At 42.7% G+C, this 16,689-nt stretch overlaps 1 protein-coding gene across 1 annotated transcript in view; it reads left to right on the forward strand.

Annotated features, from left to right (window-relative positions):
* Nucleotides 1–7,155: 7,155 nt before the first annotated feature.
* LOC106892932 (chromosome unknown open reading frame, human C6orf118) overlaps nucleotides 7,156–16,689 on the forward strand; it is a 71,258-nt gene continuing 61,724 nt past the window's right edge. Inside the window, 6 exon segments of the mRNA XM_014950501.1 lie at nucleotides 7,156–7,348; nucleotides 12,642–12,698; nucleotides 12,701–13,012; nucleotides 13,015–13,056; nucleotides 13,059–13,360; nucleotides 15,571–15,690. Coding sequence (XP_014805987.1) covers nucleotides 7,156–7,348; nucleotides 12,642–12,698; nucleotides 12,701–13,012; nucleotides 13,015–13,056; nucleotides 13,059–13,360; nucleotides 15,571–15,690 — 1,026 coding nt within the window.

The raw sequence follows: 16,689 nt of genomic DNA on the forward strand, positions 1-16,689 counted from the left end.
TCCAGGATGTCTGCTAATATAGTTTTGCTCTGTTAATGCATAAGGACAGCAGTCTTTGTTGAGTTTGTTCTAAACTTTTGCAACACCAACAGATCAGAGGGAGCCAACCTAGTGCTTAGAGGTGGTTGCCATTCTGAGCTGGTGAGGCATCAGTTGAAGACATTTTGTGTCCTTCACCACAACGCATGTGAACCCTAAGACCACCACTCTCAGGAAAGCAAGATGTGCTGTGCTGCAGACTTAAAGGAAAGCTTCACACAGGAAAACTGACATGCAAGAGTCTTGTGTAGTTGCTATCTGAAAGCTTCTAAATTGATTCCTTCTAATCATTAAATAGAACCCGCTAATAAGGTTGGCGAGTTCCTCATTTTCTGCCTTTTTCCTTTCTGTTCTTTTTTTGTTTCTGTTTTGTTTCTGTTCTTTCCTGGTAAAGCAATTTCTTTTTTTCTTTCACCTTTGAGAACTGCATGAGTAAAACAGGCTGCCATCTCTATGGCCTATTCTACCCCCTCTATTTCTGTGGTCTGAATTAATACCCAGTGATGGGGAATTCAAGCTGTAAAGCTGTTCTGCAGGGTTCTCTTTCCAAGGTTTATTTAAAGCACAGAGAACAGGGTGTGTACCAAATACTGAGTTAATGGGCTGGAATTGTGGAATGAGACCTTAGTTTCTTTCTGCCCTGAGAGTAACAGTTTCATGCAGTACTACATGCCTGAAAAGCCTGGAATGAAGTAAATGCTGTGGCATGTCTGGGTAAGGTGAGGCCAGAACTAAAGTGGAAGACCAGCTCTGCGTATGGGAAAAGTTCTCTCATCCACTGGCCGGCCAAAAGTAGAGAGGCTACTGCTAAGTAGGGAGTAGTAGGGAGGCTACTACAAAGTAGGGAGTTGCAATCTCACCTCCCCAGTATTCCCACACACCAAGTTTTGCCCTGAATTGCACAATGGCCTTTCAGGGACTCACCCTCTGCCTCACAGCAGCGTAGTGTGACGCTTATCATGCAGAAGAGCTTTCTGAAGTGCTTTGAACTGCTTTACACAGAGTTGGCATCAATGAAACGAATGAGGTTGGGAATCCTGGTGCTTTTCTTTTGAAGCTGAAGCTGTATTACAGATCTGTTTAGGAAGTGACAAGAAAGGGCTACCAGAGTGAGATCAAGAGGGTTTTTCATTTGCAAGACCCTTTACCAATTTCCTGAGTTTAGTTAATCCTGCATAGCCTATGTCACAGATTAAGTCATTTCTGTCTCTTACTGGTTTTGCTGCTAGCAGTAAAACCAAGCAGAGTTTGCAGAATTTTGCTTAAACAAAATTCTTCCACTTCTGTTTGGTATTTAACCTTAGTCTGACAAAGCACTTCTGACACTGATTGAGTTCCCCCTCGCCAGTAATACTGATGCTACAGGAAATGCTGTGGCAGACATTCACATGGTAAACAGGAAAAACTTTTTTCTCATTTTTTCAACTGAGCCATGTACCAAGAGAGGATCTGTGTCATCTTTTTCAGTTAAGTGAGTTGATATAGGACATACCATGGAAGACTGGAGCAGAACAATTTTTCTTTAGCAGATGTAGGAAGGCTTTGTCTCAATGACTTGTCATGAATGTTTTTGCTCTGTTTTAGTAACAACTCTACATTTTAAACAAGAGAGTCCAGTGACTGAGAATTCTGTAATTTAATGTTTATGCTGCTACAGCCACGGTTAATGAGGTTCACACAGCCTGGAAGTGTCTATGATCTTTATAGGGTAGGCTGATGGCTGTAACCTATTTTCTCTCCTTCCATAAGTGACATTACTGCCATCCTTGTCCTGAACTGAAGAAGATACTGATAAACCTCAGCAGAGAGAGAGGACAGGCTGGGACAGACTGGATTCTCTTCCTTCCTAGAGCTTGTCTTAGGAAGTTATCCTGCAGATACATTGGTTGGGAACATCAGTTTCCCTAGTGTTACTTCCACCTTGGAAAACAAAAAAATGAAATAAATAGAATATGCCACATTCTGCTATAAGATTAGAAACCAAATATGAACTGTGTAATTCTTCACGTGACCTTGCAGGTTTGGGCCAAATCTTTCACATGCTTTCTCATGTTCACATACATAAAAGCACACATTTTTAAAATGCATGGTTATCCCACAGCCTGTATGGTTCTCCAGCGCTATACCCACACTGCATTCGGGGTCTGTTTCAAACACAAGTAGCCTGGGAGGAAAACGTAACATGCTGTAATTTCTACATGCCAAGAAATGGTAAGAGGGAGGAAGTGCTTGTGAGAACTCCATTAGAGAAAGTGATATTTGGGAAAAAAAAGTTTTTACTCTGAGGATAGGTGCATTTAATTTGATCATAAACCACCTAGATACTACTTCTCCAGGTTATATAGACTCCAAATAGCTATTATGATTGTTGGAAATAGTATAATCTCAACATTTATGGTAGCAACAGGCTGGGAACACACAAAAACAGACTTTGTAACTAAACTATGAAAAATAGACTACAAAAAGTAAAACACTGGTGTTTTAAAATGCTGAAATGTTGAGAAATAACCTTCTCAACTACTTTTAGCATGTGCCAGATCCCAAGATTGTTGGAAATGGGGTGTTGGCAGGGCAGGGAAAGCTTTAGGAAAGCTGCAGTCACATTTGTCTCTTGTGGTCACATATGCCTGTGCGGTGCTGTACCTCATTTAGCGCTGGCTGTTTAGAGCGATCTGTCCCAGAAACAGCTCTGCACGTCACTGTCACTGCGTTAATAGGATCGGAGGATGCTCAGAGTGACTGCGAGTTCTCTCTGCCAAGGAAGGGGTAAGTACCACTGGTAAGATGATCTCTGCCAGTCACCAAAACAGCTAGCAGTGGACACAACCGAACCACGTATACCCCTCTGCAGAAAAGACTTTGGTACAGAAGTCTATTGTGTTGCTCATCTCTGCCCTCAGTGTTATTAGTTAACTGGTGGAATCCACAGGAGCAGAGCTGATGTGAAATCCTACCCAAAGGGCCTGAGCCTGCACCGTGTTCCCAAACAGGTATTTCTCTGACTCATAGGGGTGATGAAGCTTGGGTTCCTATGGGTTTGCATTATTATTCTTAGGTTAAAAAATTAAGGTAATTTTTTCTGCTGTTGTTACACATAACTTTGAAATTCTCCTTTGTTTCCTATGACGATCTATCTCTTGCAGTACTTTGGCTGTGATACACAGACTCCCATACTCTATAGAAACTGGCCAACTGAGTGAAAAGTTATGGGGTGAAATCCAGCCCTCTCTAAACAGCCACCTGTTTTATAAAACATGGAACACTGTTATTTTTAAGACTGTTCCCTAATGAAGTTTGGATTAAATTAGCCAATACATTCAGAAGCCTCATGGGAGGAAAATGAAGGCGCCAGGCAGTGGGAGGTCTAGTCTGATATTGCTGGAAAGCCACCTAAGATATCAGGCTGTGCTTCATAGTTTAAACTTAAGACTTTGGACCTGTGGTAAAAAAATAAGATCTATTGAAGCCCCACATACTGTATGTATACTGGCAAACTTTTATTTTTAACATTTCTAATGCACAAACTAAACAATGCAATTCCCCTGCAGTATCTCAGAACAAGTCTGGGCTTAATTTGTATTTCTCCTTAAGATGCATTATGTAGAGATATTTTGCCACTGTCTGCAAGTGTAAAGAAATACTTCTTTACAGATAAGTCTGGGTTTCAAGACTGTGTGCAACAATGCTTTGGACTACCTACAGGTTATATTTCTGGGACAGAAGTGTAATTATGAAATTGGGATGGAGACAAACAACTAAATAGCACATTTTTAAGTCATCTTAGATTTTGGCTTGTTAAGGACTTCTGGTTTTCTTTAGGGGTTTATGTTTAGAAACTCTCTTAAATCTAATACTGGATCCTGCTGGTGTTGACACCACCCTTCCCAATGTACTGGTGAAGCTGCATGGTGGGACTATTGAATAGCTGGACTGCGATGCTGTTCCCACATACTACAAACAGTTTCTGACAGATGTGCTGTATTTTGCCCTTTGTATAAAGCCTGCACTGCACAGCAGACAGGATTGAATTATCCCAGTTTTATGGTAAGCCTCCCTCAGCCTCCTGTGTTTTCCTCTCTGCACCCTAGAGCTTTCAGCTCTGTCATGGTCCATGCCAAAAAATTGGAGCTGGATCCTGGCTGTGTTCATGGAGCGTTTCTACAGAGAGCTCCTGCTGTCACTTTTCTTAAAGACCAGCCTTAAAGGGAAGTTGGAACAGGTGTAAATGCCTAAATTATCATCAGTCCCTAAAGTACAAAGTCCATTTAGCATCTGAAGGTAACAGGGTAATAAATGATGGTTGGTAGTGACCTCAGAAGACCTACTCTAATAATGTAAATACTCTTTTCCCCCATTCCTCAGCTTTGGATCTTGCCTTTGACACAGGAACCTGTCTGAACCTGCTTGGGCCCACTACACACGACCTAGATTACACATCTGGGTCAATGTGGTATCCAGCCTGTTTCAGTGCTGGAGATAATTGAGAAAGAGCCTGCCTTCATCCTGCCTCTTCCAAACACCACGGGGCTGCCTCTGCAGTGCTTAACACAACGGGCCTATGCAGCCTCCGAGCTGCTCTGTGGCTCTGAGCACAAGGTCACTCCAGCTGCAGGAGTCTAGTTCAGGTCCCTCACAGAGTCTTGCAGAACAAATACATCTGACCCATCAAATGGACCCCCTGTCCTCTGGTTGATTGCGTCTTTTTATGTAATATGAAATTAAAGTAAATGGAACTCATGACTGTGACGAAGTGCATACCAACCATAAAATATTTGCATTTCAGGGCATTTGAGGGGAAAGATAATATCCATAAAACTTGTAGCAATAGATCTGATTTCTTGGCAGCCTTTTCTGTTGCTCATTGCAAACAAAAGTCCCACTGTAGCACCAACAGTAATGGAAGGAATGCTACTGCTTCTTTTCCCCTTACACAAACATAGTTTGAGGAGCAGGAGCAATAGCTCAGAGGTAAGAGAGGCTTTGCAGCTTGGTGCCTACATATTTCACTAGTAACAAACCTATATTGACTTAGCTAGATTTGTGGTCACCGTACATAGGAATGTTGGCTGGGAATGATCACTCCCAGGTGCAGATGGGAGGATTCATGTTTATTCTAAGGTATAACTGGGGCCAACTGCTTTGTGACTACAAAGCATAAACTAAAGATCCTTTGGAATGAGGGGCTTGGGCTGCAGTGTGCCAACCTGCAGAACGGCTGTCAGCCTAAGGAACAGCCTTTTGAGTCAGACAGGTGTGACAACCAGTGTTGTGCTTGAAGTTCACTAAGGTGGTTGTCATCAAGTTAGAAATCAGGCATGCAGTCTGATATAACTCAAGCTTCAGGAGACATGGATTTCATTACATATGCTTGTAGGATTAATGTACAGGCATCAGTCTGGTTGCTTGGTCTTGGTTTTTGTGGTGTTTTGATGAGACAACTGTGCTAAGAAGATGGGGCCTTTTTCGTGGTTCTAAAGCCAGTCAGACATGTGCCTGCTGTCATCTGTCAGGGAAAGGCTATCTTCCATCGTGTTTCTCACACACTCTCACTATGTCATCAGCTTGTCTATGGCTTGATTCAGAAACTTGACGTGGGTTCAGTCTGATATGACACTCACAGAGGCTTGGTTTGGCTGTGTCTTTGTTAGACATTGTGCTCTTAAGACTTTCTGTAATCTGGTTTCTTTCACCTCTTCACACTGTATGGTTTTGCCCTCCTGTTTGATTTAAGAGCCTGATTAAGAGTACAGATTCATCCATGAGTCTTAGTACAGATTTCCTTATAGGCTAAACATATGTTCTGTGTAGGTGTTCCTCCTGGCTCCCCACAGCTGCCCTGGGACCTCCACAACCTCTCCTACCACAAGCAGTGGGTGGATGCTCACACATCCCAGGAGCCATGAATTTCTTCAGAAACAGGTGCTGGGTGCCTCAGATTTGCTACAACCATGATCCTGAGTGACCTTGAGCTGGGTCTGCTCTGCCACAGCTTTTTCTTTAAATGAGGTGGAAGAAGGCAAATGCACATGAGTGGAGAAGAGAGGGAGGCAGGACAGAAGGGGTAGAGACCAAGTCAAGAGGAAAGGAGTCCACTTTGTCTGAACAGGAATCACAACTGCTCATCCACATTCAGGTCATCTCTGGGGGGTCTGAGTGGTTGTGGTGCATGGGTGTTAAAAGGACTGGTGTACGTTACTGTGACCCTGTGAGAGCTTTTTAAAAAAGAATGTTGGATGAAGAGTACATCACCATAGTATAAAACAGCAAACGTGCCACCCATGTTCAAGGACAGCAATGGGGAGAGAAGGAGGAAGGGAAGAAGTAACGACTAGGCACTGTGTCCAAATTAATTGACCTTTAGTTACATGAGGAACATATAAATTCAGGAGAAATTTTAAAAGTAAGTCTAATTAAAGACATGGACAGAACAAAAAAAGGCCAAGGGAGGGGAAGTTCACCAAAAATAATACATGCCAGAAGAAAAGCTTCCCCCCCTCCTTTATTTTTGTTTGGTAACTAATGCTTTTAGATAAGGGATGCATGGTTCTGGTTGTCTGCAGGGGTTTGAAGTAGTGTCAGTCAGGCCATTCTTAGACAAAACTGGAGAAAGCAGTAATTAGTGCAAGAAACAGTATTAATTAGCACAAGAAGCATGTGGGCAGCCGAAGGGGCTGTCCCAAGAGCCTGGCTGGGTACTTTGCGGGCCCAGTGCCCGTCCTCCAGGGCGATGGGGTTTGGCAGCGGGTGGGCGGCAGGGCCAGGGGTGTGTGGGGCTGACCCCGGGCTGGGGAGGGACAGTTCCTAAGCGGAGGTTAATGCTTGTGAAGGAGCAATGGGCTCCTGTGGTAAACTTGGGCTGGGCTTGGGGGCCCTGCCGGAGCTTCGTGGGGGGAAGCAGGGTGGCAAACAAACACCTCACAGAGCTGACCCCAAACCCAGGCCGGGCCTTATGTCCCAGGTCAAAATGCGATCGAGAGAAGTGTCGGTCAGGCCCAGGGATTCAGCCCTGGTGCCAGGCAGGGGCCTGGGCACAGGGGGGTGTCTGGCTGGTGTCTGTGGTGATGGATGGGACCTGAGGTGTGTGTGGCCCTGAGGCTCTGCCTAGGCTCTGTGATGATGGGAGGATCAGGTGGGCACCTCAGAGCTGAGGCACCAGTACCCATCAGACACTTGTGGCTGAAGGACCAGGTGGGGCTTTTGGCATACGGTGAGGAAACCATGAAGGATGCAGGAGGCGAGGCCTTCACCCAGCCTGCCAACTGCTGTGTGGGCTTCCCATCCAGCAGGAAAAGCCGAGCATGTCCATGTGGTCCGTGCCAGTGAGAAGGGATCAGAGTGGCACAGGCTTTGGGGCCACCCCTGCTTGGTCACCTTGTCCTGAACCTCACACTGGTCTCTGGCACATGTACGTGTTTTACGATGTGCGGCCCAAGTTTCTCTGATTCCCGGGAAGCTTCCCATGCTCAGCCGTGCCGAGCTGCTCTGTCACGCTTCAAACCTCTCTTCCACCCTCATGTTCTGTAGGCAAAAATATCCCTCTGCCTCCCTCAGGAGGTATAATAAGAGGAAAGATGAAAATGTAGTTAACATCTCTTCCACTCTGCAAGTGCCAATTATGTGTTGTGGGTTGTTTGGTTTTTGTTTTTTTTTTCTCAGATGCTCTAGTTGATAAATATAGCTAGCTAAATTCAGAGTAACTGTTTTCAACCTGAGTTTAGCACTGAAGTGGGCTGGTTCTATTTTTGGGCTGAAGAAGTGTTTGCGTGCCTGAAATCCTGTCCAAGTTCTTCTAACTATATCAGTTGGTCTAATAAAAGAGATTACCTCTTCCTACAGGCCTTGCCTCGCTTACATCCTTCAGACACTGTGACTACAATATCTCTGCTGCTGCTTCTTTCCTGTTGCTTCTCTGCCACCTGCAGTGCACAGCCTGAATGTGCAAGAGAGAGGACATCAGGGTATTTCCTGACTTTACAGTGTTTCATTTACAAGCTTAAAGATGTTCCTGGAAACAGAGAAGTTAAGTTGGAAGGGACGTCTGGAGGTCACCCGGTCCGAGCCTCCTCCATGCTGGGCTAAGAAATTTTGATTGGATGCTCAGGACCTTATCCAGTGAAGTTTCAGGTACTTCCAGGGGTGTACCTTTCACACCCTCTCTGGGCACAATCTTCAGTGCTGAATCATTCTTGCTGTGAAGATTTTTTTCCTTATGACCAACCTATTTTTTCCCTTGTTGCATACATGGCTGTGGCCCTTTGCCACTGTGAGCCTTCCTTCTATACCAGTCATTGCAGTGGGAGACTGCAGTTTCTTTCCTGCCTCTCCTTAGTGATCTCATCTCTGGGCTATACAAAAAAGTTCCTCCTGGGGTGGCCTGTGGTCCAGCCTCTCAGCAATCTCAGTGTTCCTCTGCTAGACTCTCTCCAGTCTGCCAATGTCTTGCTTGCTCCGTGGGGACCAAGACTGGACACTGTGTTCCAGGCGAGGTGTTGTTAGTGCAGAGTAGAAGGGAATAAGCACTTTCCTTTGTGTGCTGCTTATGCACTGCACTTGCTCATGTAGCCTCGTATGTGGTTAGCTGCCTTCATCACAAGGCACACTACTGTCTCTTTTGCAACTTCCCAAAAGAAACCCTCTAGTAATCTTCTGCAAAGCCATTACCTATCTAGTTTGTTCCTAGTATTTATAGCTAGTGGGGTTAGGCTATCCCTGTTGTAGACATTGTGCTTCCTTTTTTTGACCTTCAAGAAGTTTCTATTGGCCCATTCCTCCAGTCTGTCAAGGTCTCTCAGACTGTTTTTTCTGTCTGCCACTTTCTGTTAAGCATGTGGTTTCCCATCCTCTTGTGCTTGTGTTCATGCCATATGGACACGTTCAAAGACAAGTTCTTCCTCAGAGCAGTGTTTTCTTTTGTTATAGACTACAGAGGCAAGGAGGGGTGTGTGGTGGGTTTTTAGAAGCAGACTACTCTCACTTGCACTGGATATAGCCTTGGAAGGGGAAAGGCCTGTTCTGCCCAGTACAACGTCTAGTGCCTTTGGAAACTTTCACTTTTCTATCAGCTTCCTACTGACCACCAGAAATGACTGTCCTCTAACAGGAAACACTGAGGTGTTCACCTTTGCTATCTGCTCATTGACAGAGTCACTAAGGGGACAAATTAGAGAATTCCTGTTCCTGAACTGTTCAAGAAAATAATTTGATTTCTTTTGCTTCATGCCTTACCTCGTACTTTGCCCCATCTCCTACCCATTTAGACCAAAAAGCTTCAGCTTAAATGATAACTGAACTCAGGGCTGCTTTTGTGTTGAGGTTTTCAGACTACCATGATCTGCCCAAAGAGGAAATGAAAGGACAACATCTGATTATGAACTTATCCCAGCCCAGCTCCAGACTTCCCTTCAGGGCCATCCCAGGCTATATTCTGAATGGGAGAACAGAATTGGTCGCCTTTTCTGCCCTTTACCTATCGAGCCTACTGTCACATTTTTAGACTAAATAACGATGAACTCCACAAGAGGGGTTTGTGTCTGTTTAAAGACAGAAAAGAGGAGTGAATATAATTAGCTAGGCAGATCCTTCTCAGTAGCAGCTGCTGCTTCTCCTTTACTCAACAATACGCTCTTTCTCTTGCATGTTTCTACGAAAAAAAAAATCACGACCTTATTATCATGCTCGTTTCATTCCTTCCAGCACAAGGCAATCACAGGAACAATTAAACAGTTCTAGGATTAGAAGTGACAATTAAAAAAGAAACAGAGATAAGAATAGAGTGGCAGGAAGGTAAAATTAAATTACTTTTTTCCCCTGTCCCCTTTGCTCCCTGTATCACGTTGTTGAAAGAAAAATATAGTTCTGCCTTATTAGATGTCAGTTTAACAAATTTACTCTGTGCTACCTAAAACCTACCCATATCTGTGTGCTCTCTGCTACTCCTCCCCTGTGGTCCTTCTTTCTGTGAGCCAATCCCACTCAAATTTATTGCTCCTTGATATGTAAATCAAGACTTCAACTGCATCACATTTGGATACGCATTTCAAATACCATTTAATAGCGAAGGGATTCTGTGCATTATCATGCTATATAAGCTGATGGGTCAGGATTTGACTTTCTGGCTACGTCTATAAGTCCCCGGTCTGGAGACTTACCCAGTTTTCCTGGGTAGCAAGAGCAGTTAGCGTCTGCCCTTTGCCACACCAGGCTGCTTGTTGGGGAACTGGGAAAAGCAAGGCATGCTCTGTAACGCTGGAGATGGTTTTTTTTATACCTAAACTCCTAAAGCGTTGCAGTCATGCTACAAGCATGTTTTCTGCTATATCTCCCTCATTTGGTCTCTTTAAGCAAAATTAAATTATTTCACCCACATACATTTTCTTCTCATTTATGGTTTCAACTCTCTCTTCTGGAATCCACCAGTTGTTCTAAATTTTTCCTGAAGAGCAGTGCCTGAAACTGGGCATAACATTTGGCTGAAGCCTCTTCTGTGCTGGGCACACTGACAGGAGTATTCCCACTTGCTATGTGTTAAACACTATCCAGTATATACTAGAATGGTGTTTGTCTTGCTCACCATACTGACGCTGTTGATTTGTGCTGACCATGTCATCCACTGTATTCCCCAGATATTTTCTAAAGAATTTTCTACAGAGCCAGCTGTTTCTGGGCAGCTGATTGTTTCTGTACATATTAAAGTTCATCCAGCTGTTCTCAGAATTTTCTAATTTATCAAGAACATTTTCAGTTCCAGTCCTGTCTCTAAGAATATTTGCATCCCTTCTCTATTTCATGTCATCTGCAAATTTAACAAGCATACTGTATATTCCATCATCCATAGTATAAACAAAAATGCTGGGAAAATTAGATACAGATTCAGAATGAATCTCCATATAATACTGCTTCATACTTCTTCCAGGTAAGCTTTATAACTATTCTTTGAATATAGTTTTACTGAGTTTTGTTTTGGTTTTGTTTTTAACTCATGCTAGCCTATCTCCATCTAGATAATTTTATTTTTTTTTTTTTTTCTTGCTCATAAGAATGCTACACTAGACAATGCCAAAAGCCTAAGTAAAGTCAAAATATGCAATGGCTACTGCTTCTTCACTGCACTAACACTCTTCAACCATCTACTGGCCGTTATTCAGCTCCTTGGTTTTCAGCTCAGTGCTTAGAACAAGTTTACTTTTTTTCCCAGGATGTTTTTCTTTTTGGAAATTGAAGGTAAAGTTGCTGAGCTTTGACTCATCTGCTTTCTCCCTTCCCCACTTCTTTTAAACACAGGGTCTGTACTTATGCTATTTCTATCATTGGTGGCTCACCAGACCCCAGCTGTCCTTCTCAAAAATAACTGCTAACACATCTGAGACTGTTTTGGGTAGTTTCTCACATATGCTAGGCAGATGTTCATCAGGTTCAGCCAAATTAGCAACACTGTCTAACTGGCTAAATCAGGCTATTAATTCTTTTAACATTTATTTACCCTTCTCTCACTGATGTTACTTGTACCAGCCAACTGCTCACCTTTTCAGCAGTGAGTGAAGGAAAAATTTCATTTTGGCATTTTTGTCCTCCTCTGCCCCCTTCCCTATTGAGTAAGGTGGCCACCTTTCTTTGCTTTTCCTGTTCTTCAATGTGCTATCAATGGATATTAATATCTGATGGAAGGAGCAAAGAGGATGGACCCCTTCTCAGTGTTGTCTGATGAGAGGACAGGAGGCAATAGGCATAAACGAAAGCACTGGAAATTCAATTTAAACATAAACAACATTTTTTTCATGGTGAGAGTGATCAAATATCAGAACAGGTTGCCCACAGAGGTTGTGGAGGCTCCATCTTTGGAGATAATAAAAACCCAAATAGGCATGGCCCTGAGCAACCTGCTGTAGCTGACCCTGGTCTGAGAAGAGGGGTTGCACTAGATGATTTCCAGAAGCCTCTTTCCCTGTTGACCATTCTGTGACTCTGTGTAACCATCAGAGGAGCAAAGCATCATTATTGAGATGACTGGAAGAATTGTAAGCCTACCTTACAAAACTATGTTTCTACATAAACAACAAACACTGTGCTTGGACAAAAGGATGAAGGCTGAGAGGAACCATGATTTCTTTCTATGAAAAATGTTGAAGAGTTGATGACAAGGGAAGAACTACTGAAAGCAAATAACTGGCACAAGATCAGCAGATAACAAAGTTCAACTTAAAATTTGAAAGACTAAATTTCTAAAGCAATTCACCAATAAGAATACTGAGAGTTTCTGTACGTACCACAGAAAGCAACCAGCCTTAGGTCTAGTTGTTAATGAACTTAATAATGTTGCTGCTGTCTCCAGCAACAGAATTCATGGGGAGACCTGGGGGGAAAAAAGTCAGAGACCGTGTTAACAAAAAGTGTGAGCACAGGTTGAGCTTCGCAGGAACCCCCAGGTGTCTCTAGGTCTGTCTGATTATTTGTGGATTAAAAGGAAGGTAGAATATTTTTGTAGGCCATGACTGTGTAAAATACACTGTTCTAGAAGTGGAAGAGTTTTGTTCTGTGTTGGAAGTTTTTGTCATCTAAAGTTTTCCCCTTTTTAAGTGTATTTTGTCTGTCCTCTTTCTTTTAAGTGTGTGCTACAAAAATCTGTTTCATCATGGAGAGAAACCATCAAGTGAGAAGCCTGGCTTATCTCTTAGTGTGGAAATGGCCTACAGAACAGATGTTAAACTTTGCACCTCCGGACACTTAAATCATAACAAGCTTTATAAGCCTTTAGAGAAAATAAAACAGGGACAATGGTACTCTGCCAGGAAACAAACTGGTTTCACAACAGAAAAAAATCAATTCCCAGCTGAAAATGAGAAAGCAAGGAAAATGCAAAGATCTTCAGATAACTTTTGTTCCAGCATCCCCCTGCTTCCAGTACAGGCTGAATCTTCCTGCCCTAACAGCAGACATCCACAGTCACCTGTGACTGGTGTTGGTGCCTCAGTAGATTCTTTTCTACTCCACTGGAAATGTTAAAGTTGAAAGCACTTAGAAAGTAAAGGAGGGAGCCGATAGACTCCATATGTGTCCCAAAAGAGATCAGTTAGATGTGTCAGAAATTATGGTGTTGAAAAACACACCAGTTATGAACAGCTGACAATGTGTTACGGAGCCTGCCAAGGAGGAATACCAGTTCATATCTTCATACTTGGCTGGTGTAACTAAAACTGAACAGCTTAACAAGTTCCTTCATTTCCAGAAGGAATTCATAGCAAAGCATGAACCGTTACAGAATGATTTCACATGGAACAAAGTATCAGAGCAGCATAAAAGAAAGCTGGCTAAGGAAAGAAAAAGAGTCCCCAGGTTGATGGGAAGGTAAATGTTGCGTTATCTTTCTGGGTGGACTGGTTATGTGTTCCTGGAAAATGGAATGGGTTTAGGCAAAATCTCCTCTCTCTTCTTGTCAGAGAGGTGATCCCACGTGTTTGCTTAGTTCTGCACTTGTAAGACACGTCTACTATGTGCTCCAGAACCCTGAGCCCAAAGCTATACACCACTGTTTACCCTTCTCTCCATTGTCACATGGAAATGTGTTAAGTATATAGGAAAGCAGGATTTTGCAAGCTGATGGTCTGTATGGGAAAAACCCACTTGGTCAGCAGCTGCGTAGGAGCCATATATTCAACGTCTTGCTCAGCAGCACGTTTGAGGTAATTTGTAAAAGAAGTTACTTTCTCTATGTGTGCTGTAGACTACCTCTTTCTGCACAGACAAGTGCTGCACTCTGGCTGGCCTCTCATGGTGGGTGGGATGGTGAGTAAATTTGGTCAGTCAAGCACATACACCTTGCAGATGTTGCTTGTGTTGATTGAGTTGCTACCCTGGGGAAAGCATTAACAATCTCAATCGGCACTCAGAGCCAAATGCAGGAGTGAAAGTAAAATACCGGATTCATAGAAATTAGGGATGGAACTGAATGAAAGCAGTTGGGCGTTGGTAAACTAAGAAATGGCTAAGCTAGTGTGAGCTGGAGAAGAACTGGCATTTTATATAGATGAGAGTAATTTTTGAAAGAATTTGGCACCTTGTCCCTCACTATGGCCAGGTTTGCATCCTTTGTAAGATATCAGCTGATTTATCAAGGGCATTTTACTGAGAATTAAGCAGTGGCACTTGCAGGATGAGGGCAGAGATGGCAGCTGACAGAGAAAACAGAGGTCAAGCTTGACTGAAACAGCCACCCCAATAACAGTGCTACGTATACCAGAAGCTGGCAAAGAAATGATCAAGTGAACAAGCAGAGGTCTTTCTTGTATACCTCCAACACACTATCAAAGCTTTTCAAGAAAAGTTACACAAGATGAGGTGACAAATTCATTCAGCCTACTCATGGATATAACTCTTGTATAAGCAGCATAATTCCACGCTTCGCCGGATTCTAGGAGGTATCATCTGCCCTGCAGTTAACCAACTTGCCAAAGAAGTTGGCTACTTTCCCAGGTAACTATTCCCAAGCAAACTATCTTCTATGCCTCTGGGCTGAGAGGTCAAAGTAAAAGGAAGGAAGAAAGGATGACGAAAACCAGAAGAGGCAAAGTGTTGTGTTATAGCAGGGTAACAGATTGATCTTGTAATTTTTCAAGCAGTTTTTCCCAGAAACCATTTTCCCCAGAAACAATTTGAATTGGTACAATTTTTGTGAGATAGTGTAACTCTGGTAAAGTTTAGCAGAAAGCTGTACTAACTAGCAGTGATGGCAATCTTTGCCCTTTGATTACATGGTCACAATTTCTATCAGCCTTGGTTTGAAACAAGGATATTCACAAAGTGAAAAACTGCCATAGTCTATTATCTCTCTAAGAGGCTTGTTGTGAAAAAGTTAATCTTAGGAACAGAGCACTTTGAAGTGAGGCCAGCAGCACTCCAGAGAAAAAGTTCCCATGAAAGAAGAAGGAGCACAGGTTGCCTAAGAGACCCTTTCTTTCTCACTCCCAGGTTTATTACTCAGAGCTGGTATGTATAACCATGAAATTAAAAGTGTATGATTATAATTGTTCTATTCTTGGCTAGAGTTTCTTGGGTTATTTACGTATCGATCGTGTCTCTGAGCCAAACAGTTGCTTTAAGGGATAAAACTTGTTCCAAGGGCTGCTGCTTCCAAACCTGGAGATGATCTGTTGGAGTCAGTAGAGATAGACCAATTTATACTTATATGGAAGGACTGGCTGTCAAGATGTAAGCAAGATATTCAACAATAAGTTGAGGCATAATGTGGTAATTGTCTTCTGCAACACAAATCTGTCATATTTCTTTTCTACTACTCTTTTTTGATGATTGGTATGTCCTGTCTTGTTCAATGTGAGCTTTCTTCTTACTGATGATCAAAATACAGAATTCATGCTATGAACCATGACTTGATCTGGATTCTCACTGTATTTCTTACTGCATGCTGTCAGAAAAAATGGCATGAACTTGAACAAAGTAATACATTCTGACAGCAACTATTTTAGAGCACCTTCTGCACGTGCTGGTATGTAGTTGTTCATTTTGATGATTCTACAGGAGCTCCAGAAAACCTGTGGCTGTTACCCCCTCCATTTCAAGTGACAACAGTTTGTTGAGGAAGTATTTGAAGATATATGCAACAACTTTCTGATATTTGGTGATATTCTGAAGGAAATTAAGGTAAAAAATATTCTTAAACGTTAGCACAACATAAGCTAAGTGTACCTTAATTATTGTTTTAAATGCATTGTCTCCCAGTGCCCTTTGCTGATTTTTTTCTCAGTGCATGTAGGACATTTAATCCTTCTAGCTACAGTGAGGAAGGTGATTCTCCTGGGGCTTTATATTCTTCAGGAAACTTTTCTCTGCCCCCTTGTTCACACGTTAAAGTCAAACGTACCTAACAAGCTTAATGGGCTCATAGCATCATTTGGTTTTTTGATTTAATCAATTGTGGTCTCAAGGGGGATAGCTGATTTTTTCCTTATTTTTGCTTCTTCTCCCACTGTACACAGGTAAGCAAAAAGACCAGAAAATAAAAGTGATATGCCTCTATGGAAAGTTGGTTTCCAGTCTGCTCAGTGATTTGAGCTGACACCATTCCCAAATATAAGCATCATCATGTTAATGAAGGAAGGAGAAATCACAAGGAATTTCACACCTCTGAAAACCATCTGCAGGCCTGCATATACAAAGGCCACAAGACTGGAGGAAATAACACTGAGGAGAAAGGTGAATTGGAAATCACTCGTATTCAGTGGTTCAGGAGAAGGCTATGTTTTCAGTCATTGCTTTCATTCATTCAAATTAGGGCCACAACTCTGTGTGTGTGTGTTAAATGTGTAAAATGTTATTTTTCCACGTCTCACTTTGACAGTTACATGTGGGGAGTGATCTGTCTTGTCAGGTAGGTTTCAATTCTTTTTTCCTTTTGATTTTTCACTATTCTGAAAGATGACATTTGAAATCCTTTATTTGGGGACCAAATCTGTTTGTTTCTCTTCTTGGGCACCCAGGACCGTGATTTGCATGTGGAACACAACTGAAATATTATAGGTGAAAAATGAAGTTGCACTCTGATTATGTGCACCGTGCTGTGGTGCTGGTGGAAATTCTACATTGACTCTCCCGATAATAACTTGGGAGGCGGCGGGGAAGTCATTCCTCCATATTTGTTGA

Source organism: Calidris pugnax, unplaced genomic scaffold (assembly GCF_001431845.1).
Source record: "Calidris pugnax isolate Ruff unplaced genomic scaffold, ASM143184v1 scaffold24, whole genome shotgun sequence".
Taxonomy (NCBI): Eukaryota; Metazoa; Chordata; class Aves; order Charadriiformes; family Scolopacidae; genus Calidris; species Calidris pugnax.